The following is a 22,914-nucleotide window of genomic DNA, read 5'->3' on the forward strand; positions in this document are numbered from 1 at the left end:
TGCGCTACCAGGGAAGCCCAGCTTTCATCTTTTTTTTCAAACAGGGTCAGGTCTTTATCTCTGGTGGCAAGGAGATTAAGACTAAATTTGGTTCTGTTGATTTCATGAGTTTGGTTGATGCTTTTTTTTTAAGATAAAATAATCTGAAAATGCAAGATTAAACTAATGGTCAAAATGAAGGGAACTTACCTCCTTAAGCTTCGGTCATGCCTCCACCCACCTACTCGAATATGTGGCCAGTTCTTGTTGGGCTTGAGCTGTCCCTGCCCTAACTGCAGGCTGCGCCGCGGATCCCATCTCCTCTCACCTACCCAGAGCCTTTGTTCCAACAGTTCCTGTCTCTCTCCTGCTTCATCTGGTTTTCCATCTCAAGTGGAAACCTTTTATTTTTTCTTTTAACAGCCATTGTGCATGCTGTTCTTTCTCCCCTCTTGGGAGTAAATAGAAAGGAACTCTCTTGATCTCATATACCCTGCCGGCTTCCACCCCACATCTCTGCACCCCTTCACAACAGAACTTCTGGAAAGAGTTGCCTGTCCTCAGTCTCCTCCTTCTGTCCTTGTACCTCTGCTGAGTCGAATCCCGTCAGGTGAGGCCTCCCGTGGTCCGCTCTGAGTCACTGTCTGATCTGACTTGTCAGCCCCGTTCACTGTGGGTTTGGCCTTATTCTCCTTGAGGTGTCTGTTCGCTCCGGAGCATCACACTCCTGGTGTTCGTCCTGTCTCCATTCTTAGCTCTTTGTATGAGTCTTTTTCGTTTCCCTGGCTTCGAAGTGTCAGGGTTCCAGGACTCAGTTAACCTCTTGTCCTCTCCGTCTATGCTTATTCTCTTATTGATTTTATCCAGCTTCCTGGGTTTAGTTGGTATTTCTAATCTGATGATGCCTAAGTTTATATCTCCAGCTCAGACCTGTCGTTAGAACCTCAGACTCACGCATCATCTACTACGCATCTCACAGGTAACACGTCCAAAATCGAGCTCCTGATATTTCCTTACGTCTTGTCTTTTCCTAGGACCCCTTCTCAATAAATGACAACTTTTTTTTTTCTGGTTACTTAAGCCTAAAACATTCTCTCTTCTTTCTACCTCATATTCTAGATCGGGGGTCAGCACACTCTTTCTCTAAAGGGCCAGATAGTAAATATTTTTGGCTCTGCAGGCTGTGCAGTCTCTGTCACAAATATTCTTCTCTGCCCCGTAGCACAAAAGCAGCCATAGGCAATATATGATGAACTAGTGATCATTGCTGTGCTCCAATAAAACCGTATTTACAAAAATAGGTAAGAGTGGCCTGTGGACTGTAGCTTGCCGACCCCAGCTCTAGGTCTATCAGCAAAATTTAGAACCAGACCCGATTCTCACCATCTCTTCTCATCTCACCACCTCTCCAGGTTCAAGGCACTAGCATATCTTGCCTGGATTACTGGAGTGGGCTCCAGACTGGTCTCTCCATGCCTACCCTTGCTTCACCTCAGTCTGTTCTCAGTGTAGAGCCGTACTGGCTCCCACTAAAGCATGAGTACAGCATTGTATGACAGCAGCGTTATTTTTTACAGCAAGCAGGATAGTTACTATCACAAATCAACAGACTCGGGAGACTCTGAATGGTTAGTTCTTGGCAGTGCACCTCTCTGCTGTTAAGTCCCGATTGTGTTTCTCATATAATCATCATTATTCATAATCATAAATAGGTAGATATTATTAGCCATGCTCTTGGCAGGTTGGATAAACAGATTTTTAGGGATCTATTAAATAAACAAGTTTAAACAAAACAAAATAGAAAACGAACCCCTCGTAAGACAGGTCATATCATTTTCTGTTAGCTCCCGGCATCACTCAGAATGAAAGTCAGAGTCCTCACCTCGACCCGGGGCCATGTGTGACCTGGCCCTGCCCCGGCCCTGCCCTCCTCTCTCACTGCCCTTCTTGCGCCCTCTGCTCCAGCCATACTGGCTTCCTCTCTGTTCCTGGAACATTCCAGGCATGGTACCTAGTGGGGGCCTTTTTATTTGCTATTTCTTCGCCTAGAATTCTCCTACGCTAAAGTCCACATGGCTTTTTTGTTCAGCTCTTCAGTTGTTTATCCACGTGTCACTTTCTCAAAAAGGCCTTCTCTGGGGCTTCCCTGGTGGCGCAGTGGTTGAGAGTCTGCCTGCCAGTGCGGGGGACACGGGTTTGAGCCCTGGGCTGGAAGGATCCCACATGCCGCAGAGCAACTGGGCCCGTGAGCCACAGCTACTGAGCCTGTGCTCCGCAACAAGAGAGGCCGCAATAGTGAGAGGCCCACGCACCGTAACGAAGAGTAGCCCCTGCTCACTGCGACTAGAGATGAATAAATAATTTTTTTTAAAAAAGGCCTTCTCTGGCCACCTTGTATAAAAGTGCAACCTCTATCTGACATAGACACTTTTTCTTTGAGCTCCTGTCACCAGCTGACATAGCATGTATATTACTTGTATATCCTGTTTTCTCTGCTTCCTCTGCTAGAGTATAAGTTCTGCGGGACAGGGACTTGTGTCCATTTTATTCACTGCTGCGTGCCCAGTGCCTTAACAGTGCATGCCACGTGGTAGGCACCGAAGAAAGATCTGTTGATCAGTAAGTGGATTGGAAGAGCAAATGACCAAAACAACATAGGCATGTGTAGTTCAAACAAAAGAAATCTCAGGCGGTTGTGATAGCTTTCCATGAAAACAGTGTGAAACATCATGAGGAGGTGGCCGGCTTATGCTTGCCTCCTTTGGTCCTAGATGGTAAAAATAGGGCCAGTGGGTAGCTTCATTATCCATTGAGCATGAAGGGACGGCTTCTGTTCCAGAATGATGTGCTTTCTAACAGAGACAAATACTGGGTGGGCTGCCACCCATGGGAAGGAGGTCCTCATCCGGGAGTGACTTGGCAGTCACCTGGCAGCCTTCTAAATTGAGATGCTTTCAGTTACAAGTAACTTTCAGTTAAAGTAACTGAAGCTGTAGTGAGTCCTACAAGTTGTTTCTCCCATCTAGTCCCAGCTTCTTTTTTTTCTTTTTAATTTAATTTGTTTACTTATTGGCTGCGTTAGGTCTTCGTTGCTGTGCGTGGGCTTTCTCTAGTTGCGGCGAGCGGCTACGCTTCGTTGTGGTGCGCGGGCTTCTCATTGCGGTGGCTTCTCTTGTTGCGGAGCACGGGCTCCAGGGGCGCGGGCTTCAGTAGTTGTGGCACACGGGCTCTAGAGCGCAGGCTCAGTAGTTGTGGCACATGGGCTTAGTTGCTCTGCAGCATGTGGGATCTTCCCGGACTAGGGCTCGAACCCGTGTCCTCTGCATTGGCAGGTGGATTCTTAACCACTTCACCACCAGGGGAGTCCCCAAAGTGATATTTTGTTCTGTTGTTTTGATTTGATTTTAGTTACAGTATTTAATTTATATCGATTCTAGATAAAGTCAAAGAGACCCTCCGTTTTTTTTAAGTTTAAGAAAGAAGTGGAGGGCTTCCCTGGTGGCTCAGTGACTGGGAGTCTGCCTGCCAATGCAGGGTACATGGGTTTGAGCCCTGGTCCGGGAAGATCCCACATGCCGTGGAGCAACTAAGCCCGTGCGCTACAGCTGCTGAGCCTGCGTGCCACAACTGCTGAGGCCCACACGCCTAGAGCCCGTGCTGTGCAACAGGAGAAGCTGCTGCAATAAGAGGCCCGTGTACCGTAACGAAGGAGTAGCCCCGGCTCGCTGCAACTAGAGAAAGCCTGCATGCATCAACGAAGACCCAACACAGCCAAATAAATAAATAAAAAGAAAGAAGTGGGGTCCCTCCTAGATTCTAGATGGTGTGTAGAGATTGGGGAACACTGGTAGACATAATAAATTCTGGGGAGAATTGCCCCACTTGAGCCTTGTGAAGATCATATGGAGGGTTGAGGAAAAAAAGAATTCAGATGATATTCTTGTCGTCTTATAAAAATATTGCAAATACAGTATATTATACTATATGATATACTCTGGCACTCTATTACTATAGGGTTATTGTATACATAGTATAGCAGAGCACCCTATGTTACAAGTATAGTTACTTAAACAACTTATTGTAATTATCAATTTAATTTTAGAACTGGTTTTTACAAGGTGGAGATTTAAAAGCTGCTAAATTGATATCCCATAAAAATTGTTGAACTTTATTATTTTATTAAAAAGTTGTCAGTCCTTTCAGTGTGGTAGGTAAAATGATATTCTCTTCAGGACATTGTTGATGCTCTGTTATTTACTCCTTCAATAAATATTTATTGAGGACTTATTTTGGGTTACACTGGAATTGATGATTTAAAGTTTTACTGTCTTCTCTAAGCTTATTTCAGAATTCTCACTACATCAAATGCTTTTGGTATTTTACTTTAATCTACTTATGAATAGTAAAAATTTAGTTTCTCTTTCCCTCCTGAGTCCTGCAAAAGTTTTAATAAACAGGTCTGGGACTTCCCTGGTGGTGCAGTGGTTAAGAATCTGCCTACCAATGCCAGGGTCACAGGTTCGATCCCTGGTCCGGGAAGATTCCCACATGCCGCGGAGCAGCTAAACCCGTGTGCCACAACTACTGAGCCTGCTCTCTAGAGCCAGTGAGCCACAACTACGGATCCCGCGCCACAACTACTGAAGCCCGCGTGCCCTAGAACCCACACACCGCAACTACTGAGCCTGCATGCTGCAGCTACTGAAGTCCACACACTCTAGAGCCCGTGCTCTGCAACCAGAGAAGCCACAGCAATGAGGAGCCCACGCACCGCAACAAAGAGTAGCCCCCGCTCGCCGCAACTAGAGAGGGCCCGTGCGCAGCGACAAAGACCCAGCACAGCCAAAAAAAAATTAAAAATTAAAAAAAAAAACCAAACAGGTCCATGTTAAAACCTGCTGTCGGGCATGGATAAAGTGTTCAACGAAGAGAGACTTGAAAGGGTGGCAAGTGGATTTTCTTGGGATGCTGGGAGGGTTAAAGTTTCCTCCACTTGATAGTTGTTTCAGCTACAAGTGATAACTCAAATTGTGTTGTCTTGCTTTTTAAAATATATGAGCCATTTTCCTTTCAGCAACATAGGTATATATTTTTTAAGTACTTGAAAATGCCTGGGTAAACTTTTCTTTTTTATAGAAAGATATTCATAGAGTTAAAGTAATTTTTAAAATTCTATGAAAAAGATGGTTTTGAAGACATTACTAGAAACACTGTGTCCCTGTGTACCTGGCGGTGGTTCACTACACTGTGGTCTCTGTGAGGGCAAGGATGATGTCAGGATTTTTGTTTTCCCCAAACTATCACAAGATAAGATCTTCAGTTAATAAATGGATTGATCTGTATTTAAGGACATGGCTTAGATGGATCTATTCGACATCTTATTATGAAAATTCTAAGCATACAGAGAAGTAGAAAGAATTTTGCAGCAAATGCTTATATACGCATCACCTAGATTCTACTATTAACATTTTACTGTATTTGTTTTATCATACATCTCTCCATCTGTCTGTCTCTCTATCCATTCACTAAGGTATCTTATTTTTGGTACATTTCAAGGATATTTCTGGACTGTCTTGGAAGCTGATTTGTACTCAGGGACCATAGTTTGAATTAGTGAAAGAGAAGGTGATGAGTTAGTTTTAGGTATCAGACGTAGCTCTGTAACTGACCTCATGTGATATCTGTTGATAAATTATGATTTCTTGCTAACATTCCTATGATTTTAATGTTCCTTCAACCTTCAGTGTAATATTCTGATAGAAAGTCCTCGGTTGCCAACTGTAATGATGGTGTGAATGCCGATTCTGTGTGTTTACTGTGGCCGTTACAAATAGCTTTGACGTTATCTCACATGAGACTTCACCTTTCATGTCTCTTCTGGTTAGGAGTAGCCCATCGAAGCCAGAGCAGTGAAGGAGTCAGTTCTCTCAGCAGCTCGCCCTCCAATAGCCTTGAAACACAATCTCAGTCTCTCTCACGTTCCCAGAGCATGGATATCGATGGAGTCTCTTGTGAAAAAAGGTAAAGTAAGCCAGTTTTCCAGTAAGCTGCTTTGTTGTTGGAAAGGGAAAGATCCATTCACTTTAATCTCTAGTCCAGTGGTCTCAAATGCCAGCCCAGAGATCCATGGCAGTCCTTAGCAAATCAGAGCTAAATATAATAAATTGAAAGGTCTTTGTTTTATTCTGAAATGTTCTGTATACCTTTTTTTGTTTTTGGTGTTGGAATGTCTTTTATGAAATAATGGTATAGGTGGTAAAAAAAATTTTTTTAATGTCTTTATTTTGTAAATGCAAAGTTGGCAAGCATAGGTCAGCCCCTAAAAATTTCTGCAAAGATTTACTGCTTGGTGAAATTTTAAAAGTTTGGAAGGGTATAGGCAGGTAAGCCCCATATTCTAGGAGCTCCATGAGGATCAGGGTGTCTTGGAGCAGAGCCTTCCTGTGTTGCAGGTGTGCTGTGACAAGATAACAGAGTCGCTGAAGGGTTGAGTACTCCTTGGGCAGCCAGACCTCCAGGGCCTGGCTCCTTTGCCCTCAAGCAGCCCCCTCTGTTTATGTCAGTGGGCCAGACAGATACCATTTTCTGTGTGTGTTAGGATACTGGGGTGTCGTGCACTTGGTGGGTTGGGGTGAGGAGCCAGGTCAGGGGTTACCCCGCATTAGGCAAGAATTCAGAAAGGACTACACTTCCAGGAAGAAGATCAAGTAGAAAAAAATCAACCCCATAGTGTAAAAACAATTGTGTTCTTATTACCTTTGCTCTGAGTGGATGAATTTTTAAAAATCAAGTCAACTCTGCAATTTCTTGGCCAGTGGGCAACTTTCACATGGGTTTAGAACCTAAATTTACACTATCGTGGTAGTCTGAAAAATCTCAGGCTAAGAACTGTCATAGACAATGGACTCTTTAGTGTCTTTAGGCATCTAGCAGATATAAACATAAATCATCCAAGTCTTTAGAAAATGTCCTTAGAAAAATTTCCGAGAAATATGAACTGATGGTCAAAAATTAAAGCACGCTAGAAAAAGCCACCATGAGTAAGAAGAGTCTGTAGAATCAGTAAAAACAGAATTATTCACCGTGATGTTTTTGGGGTTTGGAATGATCAAATACAGAATGTAAAATTTGTATGTTTAAATAAGTTTAAGAGTATGGAAAATATGAATAAGGTATAAGCAACTATAAAAACAACCAAGCACATTTGAAAAAGAACCAAATAGAATTTCTAGAAATGAAAATAATAAACAGTGGATTAAAATAACTAAAGAGAAATTAACAAATGGAATGATAGAGCTGAAGAACTTATCCAGGGTGTACCACAAAGAGAAAAAGAACTGAAAAATACGAAGGGTATTTAGAAATATAGAGGACACAGATCCAATATATATCTAATAGAAATGTCAAAAGGAGAGAATAGGCAGACTGGGAGATTCCCCACCCTTCTCCTTATTCCATGTTTTTTCCTCTGCTGGTTTGGAAGCCATTATCAAAAAGATAAATGGCTGAGGATTTTTCTGGAGTTGATAAATGTTATGAATCCTCAGATCAGGAAGCCCAACAACTCACGAGCAGATTAAACAAAGAGAAATTCATATCCAGACATTTTATAGTAAAATTGCAGAACACCAAAGACAAAGACGCTTAAAGCAGCCGGAGAGAAATGAGAGATTATCTACAAAAGAACAATAGTTAGATAGATGTCTCAGTGATGGAGGCCAGAGGATGGTGGAAGTAGCATTAAGTGCTGAGAGAAAGTAACTGTCAGCTGGGAATTATGTGCCCTTGTGGAACTATCTTTTAAGAGCAGGGGTGAAATAAAGACATTTATAGATTTAAAAAACAAACTAGAACAACCTGATAGTCTGCCACCAGAAGACCCGAACTTTTAACAGATGCAGTTTAAGACGAAGGAAAATGGTCTCAGGACTAATGTCTGAGATGCAAGAAGGAAAGATGAGTCAAGAAAATATTAAATATGTGGTAACCCTAAACACTGATGGTGTAAGACAGTAATAACAGTTTATGAAATAGTATAGGGGAGAGAAGTAGATCATCAGGTAGATCTAACATACTGAACAGCAGTGGCAGGTAAGCCGGAAGGGGAGTGATCTGTATGCTTGGGAGAGGGGTGAAGACAGTGGCCAACTTTTAGATTTTGAGTTAAGAATACTTGATGAAGTTTCAAGGGTAACCACTGAAAGAATAGAAAGAGTTTATTTTCAAACCAGCAAAGGGAAAATATGGAATTGGGGTGGGTAGGGAGGGGGTTTAAGTCAATTCAAAGAAAGGGAAGAAAGAAACACAGATTTTAAAAAAGGCAAACAGCACAAAATAAGATGGTTAAAAGAAATGAAAATACGTCAGTAATCACAGTAAATCACAGTGAAACGTCAGGTTGGATTAAAAACAAAATAGAACACAGCTTTATTCTTGTTTACTGAAGGCATACCTGAAACATTAGGTTAGAGAAAGTTTGAAAATAAAAGAAAGGGAAAAATATATACCGGGCAAAAATACTAAACAAAAGAAAATTGGGGAAAGTATATTAATAAATTAGACTTTGCCACAAAGTATTACTAGAAATAAGCACTGTACAGTGATAAGTGTTTAGTTTACCAGTAGGATATAACAGTTTCCAAAGTATATGCACTTAGTAATGTAATAGCAACATGAAATAAGGCAAATCTTGATAGAACTAGAGGAAATTGACACAGACATAATCATAATGGGAGGTTTTTAACATGTCTTCTTCAGTCATCAATAGAGCAAAGAGAATAAACATCAGTAAGCATATGGACAAATTAAACAACACAGCTAACAAGTTTGATCAAATTGAAAGATACAGAATTTGGCACTCTGCAGTTGGAGAATACACATTCTTTTCTGATAAAATCCATTGACCCAGAGGTTTCAGGAGTCAGAATCATACAGATCACGTTTTCTGACATTAGCTTAGATAATTATATAAGGTAAAAAAATCTTTTAAAAACCCATCATGAATTTGGAAATTTTAAAAACAGATCATGCTTCTAAATACAAGTCAAAGAAGAAATCGTAATGGAAATTTGGAAGTATCTAGAACTGAACAATAACAAATATTACATATCATCATTTGTGTGTTGCAGCTAATGTGCTTCTTAAAGAGAATATAAAGCTATATGTAATACATTAAAAATGAAAAATGGAAAAAGAATATAAATAAATATTGGGAATAAAACCCCTTTTCTTGGAATACTTTTCCTCTGGATATGTGCATGGCTAACCTCCTTCATATTTTTGCCCAGATAGCATTTCAGTGAGGTCACCCCATTTAAAAGGGGGAAAGCCCTGCCCTCTCAATTGCCTTTTTCCTGCTCTGTTTTCTTTAATTTTTCCATAGCATTTATCATATACTATATGCTTTGTTTATTGTTTATTATCTTTCTCCCTTTAACTAGAATGGAGCTCCATGATGCAGGGATTTTTTTGTCTGTTTGTTTGTTGGCATCTCAGCCACCTGGAACAATGCCTGCATAGAACGGGCACTCAGTAATACTTGTTACTGAAAAAGAATTCTGCAAAAAATGTAAATATGCAGGATGCACATAAATTTCAAAATTTGGATGAAAATCAAATTCCTAGAAAAACACATTCTCCCAAAATTGCCTCAAGAAAAAAGAGAGAACCTGAATAATCAAAAAAACGTGAAATAAATTGAATCAGTATTTTAAAATTTTCCAAAGAAAGCACGTTTCTTATATGATTTTATAGGTAACTCCAGCATTCCAACTTTACACACATTTTTCAGGTAATTTTTAAACTTACCAAATCAGTTTACGAGACTAATATGACCTTAATGTACAAAACCAGACAAGAATAACGTAAAAGAAGAAAATTAATTACGTGGTAATCATGCTTATGAACATATTTGCAAAAGTCTGAAGATATTGGCAAATCAAATACTGCAGCACATAAAAAGAAGACAAAACATCTATGGGGCTAGATGCCAGGAGAGCAGTTACTGTGGGCTAGCGTAGTAGTGATTGAAAGGGTCATGAGGGGGACTTTTGGGGTGCTGGTAATGTTCTGTTGCTTGATCTGGGTGTCGGTTACATTAGTATGTTTCCTTTGTGAAACTATTCAGCCAAACACATCATGTATGCACATTTCTGTATATTATAACTAAAAGATTAGTTAAAAAAAATAATATAACATGACCAACTTGGGTTTATCTTAAGAATGCAAAGGTGCTTTAACATTAGAAAATCTATAAATATTATTCACTACATTATATATTAAATAGAAAAGCCATATAATCTTGGAAGTTGCAAAGGTTTGATACAATTCAACATTGATTCATGGTAAAAATCTTAGCAAACAGGAGACAGAAAGTTGTATCCTTAAACTGTAGGGCAGAGACAGAGTTCACCAAATATTCCACAGGCTCCCCTGCCTTTCCAGTCTCCTTTGCCATTAGATTGGGGCCAATTAACTAGTTCTGTCCAGTAGACTTGTGAATGGAAGTGACATGTGTCACTTTCAGCTGAAGGCAGTTGAGCCGATGATCCTCCTCCATCCCTCTCTTCTCTTGCTCTAGTGACCTTGGAGGCTGTATATTGCAGACGGCATAGATTAAAGATGGCGTAAGGTTGCTTCACTCGTCAAACTTTGCGGAGGCAAGAAACAAACCCTTATAGTGTGAAGCCTCTAAGATCGCAGAGTGTATGTGTTACTACAACATAGCCTCTTATTCTCACTAATATAAAGGACATCTACCAAAAAACCACAGCAGCTCTCATACTCAGTGGTAAGAAATTAGAAGCATTCTCTTTAAAATCAGGAATAAAAAAAGGATGAGTGCTGTTTCTGCTTCTATTCAACATGGGATCCTACCCACTGCAGTAAAGCAAGTTAGGATTGGAGTGAAAGAAACAAAACAGTTATTATTTGGAGATAAAATGATTGCCTTATAAGCCCAGTGTATAAGTAAACAAGTAGCTTATAAGAGGTCTGTGTCTAAAGTCAGTTACATTACTATGTACTCGCAACAAATTAGAAAACTTAACTTTTAAAAAGGCCCATTCACAATTTTATTTAAAAATATTTGGTGCTGGCCTTCCCTGGTGGCGCAGTGGTTAAGAATCCGCCTCCCAATGCAAGGGACACGGGTTCGAGCCCTGGTCCGGGAAGATCCCACATGCTGTGGAACAACTACGCCTGTGCGCCACAACTACTGAGCGTGGGCTCTAGAGCCCGTGAGCCACAACTACTGAAGCAAGCCCGCACGCCTAGAGTCCATGCTCCGCAACAAGAGAAGCCACCGCAATGAGAAGGCCGCGCACCACAACAAAGAGTAGCCCCCCCTTGTCACAACTAGAGAAAGCCCGCACGCAGCAGCAAAGACCCAACACAGCCAAAAAAAAAAATATATATATATATATATATATATATATGGTGCCTAAGGATAAATTTAGCAAAAGAAGTGGAAGACTTAGGGAGAAAATTATCAAAGTTTATTGAAAGAAGACCTTAAATACTTGGAGAGAGGTACCTTGTCCATGGATAGATCAGTAACATAATGAGGTCTTTTCTTCCCAATTTGATCTATAGAGTCAGTGAAATTCTAGTCAAAATCCCAACAGGAGTTTTAAGGAACCCGTCAAGCTGATTCTTAAGTACATGTGGAAGCAAAGGGCCAAGAATGGCCAAGACTCTCCTGAGGTAGAAGAATAAGGTAGAGGCGTTGACCTAGCATATAGCAAGGTTTATTGTGAAGTCGTAGTAAGTACAACACAGTGGTATTGGCTCAGGGACAGACAGATTGTCTAATGGAACAGCAATGAGTATCCAGAAGGAGACCTGCACACGTATGACAGTTGGATGTATGACGTAGGTGATTTCATATTGGTGTTGAAAAGGATGGTCTTTTCAATAAGTGGTGCTGGGACAGTTATTTAATGTGGGGGAAATAATATATGTACTTCACCAGATTTTGTAATCAGGCTCTGATTGATTGTATATCATTTAGAAATAGTATGTATAGAAAACCTGCTCTTAATTTTTGTTTTTGAAAGTGAGCCTAAGAAAATAACAACTCGAGGAAAATATTTCCAACAATATTATTATTATTTTTGAAAGTGAGCCTAAGGAAATGACAACTTGGGAAAAATATTTTCAACAAGAATGATAGAATGTTTATATCCTAATATATGAAGAGCTCTTAAAAATTAATGAGAAAAAAGATGAACCTTTATTATTTTGCTTTCCTGACTGATTTTGATTGATAGTTTAAAACTTTTCCCCAGGGAATTCCCTGGAGGTCCCATGGTTAGGACTTGGTGCTTTCAGTGCTGAGGGCACAGGTTGAATCCCTGGTCGGGGAACTAAGGTCCTTTAAGCCATGTGGCACGGCCAAAAAAAAAAACCACAAAAAACAAAAACTTTTCCTCAACCAGTAGCTATGACATTGGGTGGATTTATCTAAGGTGAAAGACTGATTGTCTTTTATACTTAAAGCATGTCCCAGGTGGATGTGGATTCAGGAATTGAAAATATGGAAGTTGATGAAAATGACCGAAGAGAAAAAAGGAGCCTCAGCGATAAGGTTGGTAAGAGATGAAGCCCTTGCTTCTGTTTTTAGTTACAGGTAATATAAATAAACACTGCTTCATGTCTTGTATCTGTAAAGTCCATGAGAGAATGCCACCCCAAACCAGCAGATCCTATTTAGTTGACTGGGTTTTTTCTTTTACTTTTTTCAGGAAAAGTGGGTAGCCTTGATCACCCTTATTAGTGGAAGTATAACTCAGTCCTTTTACCTGATAAAAATCCTTCAGTTATCTTTGTTTCAGGTCCATGTTTTTTTCAGTAAATGTTAGCAAATAATTTAGAGCTAATTTGAATTTTTTTCTGTCTTTAATTGCTTAAGCAAGTAGGTCATCACATCTTTGGTTGTATTCTGAGGGAAATGACTGGGAATTGAAGCAAGAATGTGAGGAAGCAGGAGGCTTTTATATTTTGTTATCATCTGAGCCTTAGTTCCCTATATTTAGAAAAAGGATTTTTTGGGTTTTTGGTGTGTGTCATGGTGTAGAACTGGTAGAGATAATTGCATCACTTTCTGTTCAGTAAATTATTGGTGTTCAGCAACATTATTAGAAGCTGGGCCGTAGCCTCCTGGTGGTGCAGTGCTTTATTTTGTATAGGTTTTGAGTGTTTACAAAGTTATTTCATATATGATACTTTCTGTGATGGAAAGTAGTGAAAAACATTGAATTCTGGAAACATTTCTAGAGAAAAATTGGTTGTATACCTAGAATGTCAACCTGGTCTTCTAGCATTCAGAAAAGTAAATAAATGGGATATATGTACATCCTTTATCACTGTCTTCCTTGGCAATTCCTGATAACAATCCTGCTGGTTTATACTCCACCCACCCCATAGACTTCCGTTGTAAGCTCGTGAGACCTACATGTTGTAACCTTGAAGTCATAGTAGCAAGTTTATTTTTCCCTAAATCAGTAGGTGAATAGTTTTATGCATTTCTAAAATATCCTCATTTGTAAAAAATTAAATCAGAATTAGGTATTTCTATTAAAGTCTAACTCACACCTCCTACTACTTGAAATTAACCCTCAAATCTTCTTCCTCACAAGGAGCCTTCATCAGGTTCTGAAGTGTCTGAAGAACAGGCCTTACAGCTGGTCTGTAAGATCTTCCGTGTCTCCTGGAAGGACCGGGACAGAGATGTCATCTTTCTTTCTTCTCTTTCTGCACAATTTAAGCAGAACCCAAAAGAAGGTAGGAATCAAGCTCAGCTGTCTTATTTCAGAGCCCTTAATAGAAAACCAGGATGAAAAATCTTTTGTCTTTCCCTCCTATCCACATTCATTGTCTTGCTTTGCAGTTGTATTTTTGATTACAGGGATACTTCTTGATGAGGACACTGCTGTTTGGCTACTTTCCACCTATCTTATTGATAAATTATTTTTTTTACTTTTTTGATTTCTCTAAAAGAAAACCGTATAAATAAGTTAATGGTCTCTACTGTCTCAGGGTTGAAGTTTTTTCCTTTGCAGTAAGAAGGTGCTTAGAGAGAGCATTAGTGCCTCTTATACTCTGGGCAGGAGTATACTGGGTAGTCTCCGGGGATCCTGCGAGAGGCGCTCTGGATGGCCTATGCCTGCTGTAAGTGCCTCCCGGGTCATATGGAGACAGTGGAGTAAATCGGCTTGATTAAACTGCTTAGCAAGATAGCACATGTTGATATTTTGCAGTGTTTACAGGATTCTATTTTAAGAGGCTACACTAAACCACACTTACAGCAAAGTAATAAAACTCTTAGCAAGATACCAGCATTACAGGGCACACTCACTTTTCTCTACAGCAGTCATTTCGAGAACAGAAGAGGGAGGGGAAGTGCGCCAGAGTGTTCTTCTACGTATCACTAGTATATAACCTCCCTGATGGCAGGAATTTTTGTCTGTTTTGCTCACTGATGTATTCCCAGTGCCTGCACTTAATAATCCCTCAGTAGATACATTTTAAATGAGTGAATGAACATCAAGGAGATTGCATTCCCTTTTCTCTGCTGCTTGTCTTCCATGACAGACATGCGTGCGCGCGCGCACACACACCCCCACACACACCCCCACACACATGAGTCCTCTGTGTTCCTGGTGGATGGACAGTTTACTTCTGACTTCACTGAGATCTTCTTAACTCTGGTTATAGAGATGAGCTTAGCAACCATGAGTTTCAAAACCCTGCCACTTGTAATTATTGTAACTGTTAAGATTCTTAAATCTGTCCAGTACATATATAAGTGGTAATTTTTAATAACAAATCAGATAAGATTTACATGGGTTAGACATTTTATTTATTTAGTAATATTTAAAATATATCTAAAGACCTACAGTAAAGCAGTTGGGAGCTGCAAAGAATAAGAAGGAAGCTAGAAGACAAGAGTCTGCTCCAGAAAGGCAGGTGGTGACTAAATATTAGACCCTTCATAAAATACTTTGAACTTTGTACTTAACAGTTTAACTATATAAACATACAGAGGTGAAGAAATAGTAACCCAGTTTGCATTTCTAGTGTGATAAACTAACCTCTGTAGTTGGGAGTAGCTTCTTTTTATAGTTAATATATATCAGCAGTGACTCTCATCAGCTGGGCGCCAGTTCTTTTTTGTTTTTTTTCTGATAAGCTTTCTGTTTTGGAATAATTTTAGATTTACCAAAAGTTCTAGAGATAGTGCAGGGAGTTCCTATATACACTTCACGCAGTTTTCCCTAATGTTAACATCTTACATAACCATAGTATATTTGTCAGGACTAAGATCTTACTGTTCACTAAACTCCAGACCTTATTTGGATTTCACCAGGTTTTCTACTGACGTCCTTCTACTGTTCCAGAATCCAACCCAAGATACCACATCGAACTTCTCTGGTTCACTTTGGCTTATTCAAGGACTGTGTGTATGAAGAACCATGTGTAACCTCTTCTTTATTCTGCCTTTCCAACAGTGTTCTCTGATTTTAAGGACTTGATTGGCCAGATTTTAATGGAAGTGCTAATGATGTCCACTCAGACTAGAGATGAAAACCCATTTGCCAGTCTGACAGCCACATCCCAGCCAATTGCAGCGGCAGCTCGGTCACCAGACAGAAATCTCATGCTAAATACCGGCTCCAATCCAGGAACAAGCCCCATGTTCTGCAGCGTGGGTTCCTTCGGTGCCAGCTCTTTATCTAGGTCGGTGTGGTTCTTTTTGCACATGTCATTGGTGGTAAAATAGCCAGGAAGTATGTAAGAGAAGGGAATGTTCATTTGTGGGCCTGTCATGCAGATTATGACATGTATTGTGTTTGGGGGATGGATTGACTCATTGAGGAGATATTGTCTCTTCCACTTGGGTCTCTGTGGCTTTCCATGGTTAGGCTACTGGTAAGTTAAGTTTTAGGAACAAATGACTGTGTATAGTATATTATTCTCTGGAAAGAAGGCTTTCTCATATTATAAGTATAGCCTCTAAATCAGTGCGGCAGTCTACTTACAGTTATTTAGGTGAGTCTCTAAAAGATCTCTATACTTGAACGCTTAGAGATATGAAGTGCAATTATACTATTCTTTAAAAACATGATATTTTCCATTTTAGTTATTTATCTCAAGCTTTTCTTCAATTTTCTCTCCTTTCCTCCCTTTCTCAACTCGTTTAGCCTCTATGAGACTAGCCCAGCTCCCAGCATGAGTGTCTGGAGCTCTGTGCCAATGATGAGTCTGCCTCTGGCCCCCCCGTCCCGGGCAGCCAGCCAGGCGTCCACTCCTCCCGCTTCCCTCAGTCCTCACGGCGCAGCTGCAGGGACACCTGCGGGAAGCCAGCCCTCGTCTCCGCGGTACCGGCCCTACACTGTCACCCACCCCTGGGGGTCGTCATCTTCTCCTGCCCCGCGGTCCTCGGGCAGCTCCATCCTGTCGAGCTCCCCAGGCCTGCCCACCCCAGCTAGTAGCCCTCAAGCCGTGCCCGCCAGCTCCTCCCGACAGAGACCCACCGGCGCGGGGCCACCTTTACTGTCCGCCTCATCCGGTGCGGGTGCCATGAGCAGACGGCCCTCCTCCCTAAGGAGCTCTCCTAGGTATCTATGCAGCAGGAGAGTCGGGTGCGTGTTTGCAGTGCAGGGAGAGGAGATTAACACGGTTTGGAAGAACTGTCGTGTGGCACTGACCTCGGTTACCTGTGTTTCTCTGTTTGGGGTCATTAACCCGCGTGTCTAACTGGTTCGGTAGACTCGTGCCCCGAGTCCACGCCCAGCCAGGCTTCAGTCACATCAGAAAGTATGGGTTGCTTGATGGTGAGACCCTTTCTTCCCTTCTTCCCCCTCACTCTTCCTCCTTCCTGTACAAAATAAAAAGAAGTCACTTGGTGTTTGAAATCGAGTGCACATGTCATGCCTCCTGACAAATGAATTTCAGAGACTGGCCAGCTTGTATTTGAGAGTTGGGGCTCACAGGACCACTTTTCCACGTTTCGTACTGTTGCTAATCATAGTTGAAATACAGTCAGACCAAGGGGTTGAGGGAGCAGATCCCTTACCTCTGGCAAGTGGTTATGCCTTGACACTTTGTTTTCAGCCCCTTAGAAAGAAGCAGTATCGTGACTCCATTAATCCGCGCCCTCCACCCCTCAAGGGTTCCTATGCCTTTATATAATTTAGGTGAATTATTTTTCTGCATGTCAGTAGACAAAACTTGTAGCGTAAGATTTCATTAAAAGGCCAGCAATTGTAAAAGCTTTCCTCCTCTCTGTTTTCCTTTGTTCCCTGATGACTTTTTTTGCTTTTGTTACGGTAGTATGTACGACAGTCCTTTCTCCTTCCTCTTCCTCGCACTTTCTGGGGACAGTAGTGATGAAGATGGAGAAGAAGATGATGATGATGGTGATGATGAAGGTGGTGGTGGTGGTGATGAGTTTTCTTGTGTCCAGTTTGGGTCCAGGTATCAGAGGAATGGAGTCTTACCCCTGCATGTGCCTAGGTGCTTAGAAACTAACTTTTATAAGTCTTAATTAGAGGTGTGCTTTGAATCCAAACAGGATAGGGTCAAATGACTCCAGGTGGCCTGAAAAGTCAAGATGTGAGAAACTTTGCATGTACTAAAGCATTAGGACCTTCTCATGGGGTAAAGTGGTACACAGAAAAAAATTTCATAGTTGTTGCCTGACAAGTTTGGAGAAAAACTTACATGTAATCATTTGTCAAGAACATGAACAGGATCAGTCATCGTTAAGATCAAAGATTAAAGATCAGTCATCATTCAGTTCACCCACCCTAAGATCTAAAATGAGAGGCCCTCCATTTATCTGTTGGAAGAGTATTCTTAGGAGCTGCCAGGTGTGAGCAAAATCTACTCTGGGAGGCATGTTCTCTTATGTACAGTTGCATGGATTGCTGCTAGTTAGGAATGGCAGAGGGGCTGGAACTTGTGTGTGTGTGTGAGTGTGTGTGTGTGAGTGTGTCCCTCCAGCTCCCTCCGGGCAGTCCACTGAAGAGCATGTGGGGTCATACTGTCTGGTACAACTGTGATGCTGCTTTCACTTCTTTTTTTTTTTTTCTTTCAATAAATGTTTTAAATTTTATTTATTTATTGTTGGCTGTGTTGGGTCTTCATTGCTGCATTCTGGCTTTCTCTAGTTGCAGCAAGCGGGGGCTATTCTTCATTGCCGCTTGCGGACTTCTCATTGTGGTGGCTTCTCTTGTTGCGGAGCATGGGCTCTAGGCTTGCAGGCTTCAGTAGTTGTGGCACGCAGGCTCAGTAGTTGTGGCTCACGGGCTCTAGAGCGTAGGCTCAGTAGTTGTGGCACACGGGCGTAGTTGATCTGCGGCATGTGGGATCTTCCTGGACCAGGGCTCGAACCCGTGTCCCCTGCATTGGCAGGCGGATTCTTAACCACTGCGCCACCAGGGAAGTCCCGCTGCTTTCACTTCTAATCTTAAATTTTGCTAATCATTCACCTCCTTGGCCTTGGTAAAGCCAAACCGTATCTGTTTAGACGGCCTGTGGAATGGCAGCAGAGGCTAAAGCATGGCTCATGATGTTGCTGAATGTTCACCCCTGAAAACCGAGTGAAAGAGACCGCTTGGGTCTTCTAGGTGACTTTGAACAAGAAAATATAGCCCCGTCTTTCTAACCCTCCCACTCATTGTCTTACAATTTTGCTCTTAAATTGAAGTTTCCTCTGTACCAAGTTGATATTTGTGCCCAGCAGTGTTCAAAAATAGCTCCAGGCTATAAATAGAGACAGCCGTAGGAGTGAGGTACACTGCATTCAATTCGTCGGTGTTCAGAAGAATCATTAGAGGGTATATAAAGAGAGAGGGGTGTTGGTGCAATGTCGAATATTGATTCAGGAAGGTCAATATTTGTATTAGGTTGAACGTTGTATCACTGTTTCTCAAGTAAATTTCCCACAGATAGAAGTGTCTTTTTCATGTAGATAAAGTCCTCATCCATGACGATAGTAATGCAGCAGACATCCTTGTCAGGAATCAATTTCTGTACCTGAAAAAAGTGCTTTATTATCTGTTTTACTGTAAGCTATCTGTGGGAGAAACGCTGTCTCTCCCGGGCCTGTTGAATCCCAGCTTCCTCTAACAAAGATACCAGAATTGTACGCTGCTTTCACTGACTCCGCTCTAGACTTATAACATCCCAACCTTGTCTCAGATCTAGACTTGATAAGGAGAAATAAATCTTACCGATTATGTACTCGTAGCTGCGAATAGTTATGAGCATCACCTGCCGGGTACTGTGTCAGCTCTCAACCTACGTTATCACTCGAATCCTCACAGCATCGCTCCTAGTTACTGCCAGGAAACGTGGGTACAGGGAGGTTAGTCACACAACTAGTACGAGGCAGAGCCTGAGTCCAGAACTCACATTCCTCCCACCATACCCAGCTGCCTCTGGCTTCTCCATCTTTGCCCAGTGGGACTTGCGTTGTTCTCATTCCTTACGAGTTATTTCGCTGCCCAGAGTTTACACATCTACTCAGTTCCTTGGCAAGAAAGTGCCAACATTTTACTCCTTAATTACAAAATTCCACTCCAGTCAGCTGGCAGGTCCTTTGCTGGCTGTTCAAATGAAATCTGATCTGTCCAGGTTTTAGAAATTACAGATTCTGAATCTATATCAGAATCTATATCAAAAAGAATGTAGAAGGACAGGGCGTATTCATATATAACTGATTAAACAAATAGAGAAGAACTTGAGAATGCACGTAGTGTCAGAACCAAGAAGTAGCAGAAAAATCTGATTAATTTGGGCAGTTGGTGAAGAGTTTTTTTCTTTCCCCTTTTCTAATTGATCTTAGAATTTTATTTACTTTGAAGTAAGCACTTTTAACACCCACTTCTCGCCTGGTAAGATCAATGTCATAGAAGCAGCAGTCAAGGGGGCTTGTTTCTGTCTCCCTTTGTGCTTGCCCAGTGGAATCGATGGGTTGTACATCTTTTGTGAAGTAGTTAGGACATACATTCCTATGTTAATTATTTATAGTGGTGATAATAAGGGTTAATTTAAGAAAGGCAAAAACATTCCTTCTAGACTGTTTCGTAGTGCTCTGTGAAAAAAGCTATAAGAATTATAAGGAACTACTTCCTGCAGGAATGGAAATGAGTGAAGTGAGAGTTATCTTTGTAATAAATATAACAAAGGAATTATTCTGCGGAAACATTTTCTGATTGTTTCCTAGGAAGTTGAGGACTAGAAAGAAGTTTTTCTTTCGTTTATTGGGTTCTTCTTCTCACTGCTCAGATATTTCAGTGAAGGAGATCAAATCTTGCAAGTCCTGAGCCTATGTGAATAGAGAAAGAGAAAACTAGCAAATAGGGGAAAACATTGACCTTTCCCCTCTTATTTCTGCTGACCATCACTATTTGGAGATGAAGCAACAGAGATGGTCGAAAGGAAATCTTTCTGCCATGTCTGTCCCCCAAACCCTCCAGTGATTTCCCTTCTCCCACAGAGTAAGACCCAAAGCCTCTCACCCTGGCCTGCAAGACAGTGCATCCCACATGTACACACACACACACACTCACATTCACACTCACACACTCTTCCTGCCCCTTTCTGTCACCCATACTCTGCCTTTCTTTTCCTTCATAGCACTTAAAGCACTTCTATACTATTTTTGTTTTTAATTGTCTTCTCTCTGTAATGTAGTTGGCATATAACAAGGTCTTTATCTGTTTGATTCAGTGTACTGTCCCCAGGACCTTCGACAGTGCAGACATTTGTTCAGGGAATTTACATGGCTTGACCCTGCCCAGCTCTGCCTTTGCCTTGCATCTAGAAAATATACCATTCCAAAGTCTGCATCTAAAAAAGTAATAAAATAGGGTGATTATTCCCATAATAGAAGAACGGAAACTGCGATGGAATCCTTTTAAGAAACAAGTTTTCTTGGTACATTTAAAATGGGACTCAATTTGCACAGATCTGATGCATGTATAAATCCCCAGAAATATTTTCATTGTGTTTTCAGAAGGATTCAGCTGTATTTCCAATATGTGAAGTAATTAAATTATTCAGTTGGATTGTTGATGTCGTTATCAGAAAATGGTTCACATGTTCTCCCAAGGGAGGTATAATTTTATAGATACTCTTAGGACTTAAACATGACATATTTCCAGTGTCACATTCCATGTTACGGTTGTAAAAGCATCATGAATTTCATAACAACTTCTTCAGGAAAAAAATGAAATACTATTTTAAAACAGTTAAAAATGTCCATTGATAGCATAAATTTAATGTATATAAACTGTACACCCCTTGCTCCTTCAGTATCACATTCAAAATTTGAGTTCAGCTCTTTGAGTTCAAACCTAGAGATCCTTATAAACCGGTTTTGACCACTGGCAATCATGCACATCCCTGGTGACACTGGCCGCTTTGCATACCTGTGCTCATGACCTACTTCGGCACCCTTAGCACTGATCTTATAATTTGGAAGCATATTGACGAACACTAGGGTTTATTCTATGTTTTCTGTTTAGTTAAACTTACGTTTCTTTTCTTTCTTTCTTTCTCTTCTCTTGAAAGTCACTTGGAAGTGTTGTTTGGTCTCTGACAGATGATCACAGCATACATCAACGTCTTTTATCTTTGAAACTTCTCTTATACATTCTGAGTGTCTCTCGTTGCCTTGCCTGGCGGTCTCGTACACACCCTGTCATTTTTCATGCCTTTGCGAAATGTTCGTGAAGGCATTTCGGTTGACTTTGAGGTGTTCAGATCTAAGTTAAAATGAAAGGGGACATTTTGGCTGAGAATGGAACCCAGTGTCAGTGCATCAGCAGCCACCAGCTAAGCGCGTTGACTTCCCACAGTCGTTCACAGGCACAGCATCAGACTGACTCCTTGCAACTGGCAAGGACCTATTGGCATCAAATATCAGATGCTTTCCATTCCAGAGGTGTAAAAATGTGAGAAAGATGGGGCTTATTATCAAGGAAATGTATAGTTTAAATACTTCATTTTAAACACGAGGAAGATCTATTTTCAGTGTCATCTGTGAGAGCTTTTCAAAGGGACTTTAACCTTAACTGTGTATAGTTATAAGCCTGTGTTAGCAAATTTCATCTTTGGGAAGTGCAGTGAATATAGTCCCTGAGTCACTAACCTCAGATGGAAGAGGGAGGGATAGCAGATAGCTTGAGAGCGGGATCGTGGCAGGTAAAGCCAAATATCTTTCTCCCCTGTCTCCTTCTGGGGATTCACCACACTACTTATATTTATGGGTGGGTTTTTCAGTTTTGTTCTTATGTTTTGTTTTGTTTTTTTCCTTTGCTTCATTACAGTCCTCATCTTTCTGTTGTCAGGTCAATTAACAGATAACAGATCTTACCATAGCATGAACTGTAGTCCAAAATTTAAGTGGTGTGAAGACACAAGAATTGTTTTTGGTTTTTTGAGGTGTCCCACCCTGGGCTGCCCATCTTTGTCTCTGGTGAGGCACTTTGTGGGTGGCTCCATTACCTGCCCAGTCAGGAGGGCGTTGGCTGCCTTGTGCTTTTTTTTTTTTTTTTAATATATTTATTTATTTTGGGCTGTGTTGGGTCTTCGTTTCTGTGCGAGGGCTTTCTCTAGTTGTGGCAAGCAGGGGCCACTCTTCATCGCGGTGCGTGGGCCTCTCATTGTTGCGGCCTGTCTTGTTGCGGAGCACAGGCTCCAGACGCGCAGGCTCAGTAGTTGTGGCCCACGGGCCTAGTTGCTGCGCGGCATGTGGGATCTTCCCAGACCAGGGCTCGAACCCGTGTCCCCTGCATTAGCAGGCAGATTCTCAACCACTGCGCCACCAGGGAAGCCGTGCCTTGTGCCTTTGACTGCTTCTCAGCCTCCCCTCCTCCCTTCCCTTCTGTCAGACCTATGTAGTAAGTAAGTTGTAAGAATTCA

The 22,914-nt window shown here is 41.4% G+C and overlaps 1 protein-coding gene across 4 annotated transcripts in view; it reads left to right on the plus strand.

The window, feature by feature from the left end:
- Positions 1-22,914, plus strand: part of UBE4B (ubiquitination factor E4B) — a 111,215-nt gene that overhangs the window by 29,738 nt on the left and 58,563 nt on the right. For 3 of the 4 annotated variants that reach the window (XM_079946267.1, XM_079946265.1, XM_079946266.1), the window contains 4 exons: positions 5,865-6,000; positions 12,478-12,565; positions 13,617-13,761; positions 15,489-15,717. In XM_079946267.1, the coding sequence (XP_079802393.1) occupies positions 5,865-6,000; positions 12,478-12,565; positions 13,617-13,761; positions 15,489-15,717 (598 nt within the window). Of the gene's footprint in view, positions 1-5,864; positions 6,001-12,477; positions 12,566-13,616; positions 13,762-15,488; positions 15,718-16,181; positions 16,599-17,313; positions 17,458-22,914 lie in introns of all 4 variants that reach the window. The other variant, XM_079946268.1, reaches the window with a different exon arrangement.

The sequence above is a fragment of the Stenella coeruleoalba genome, assembly GCF_951394435.1.
Source record: "Stenella coeruleoalba genome assembly, chromosome: 1".
NCBI lineage: Eukaryota > Metazoa > Chordata > Mammalia > Artiodactyla > Delphinidae > Stenella > Stenella coeruleoalba.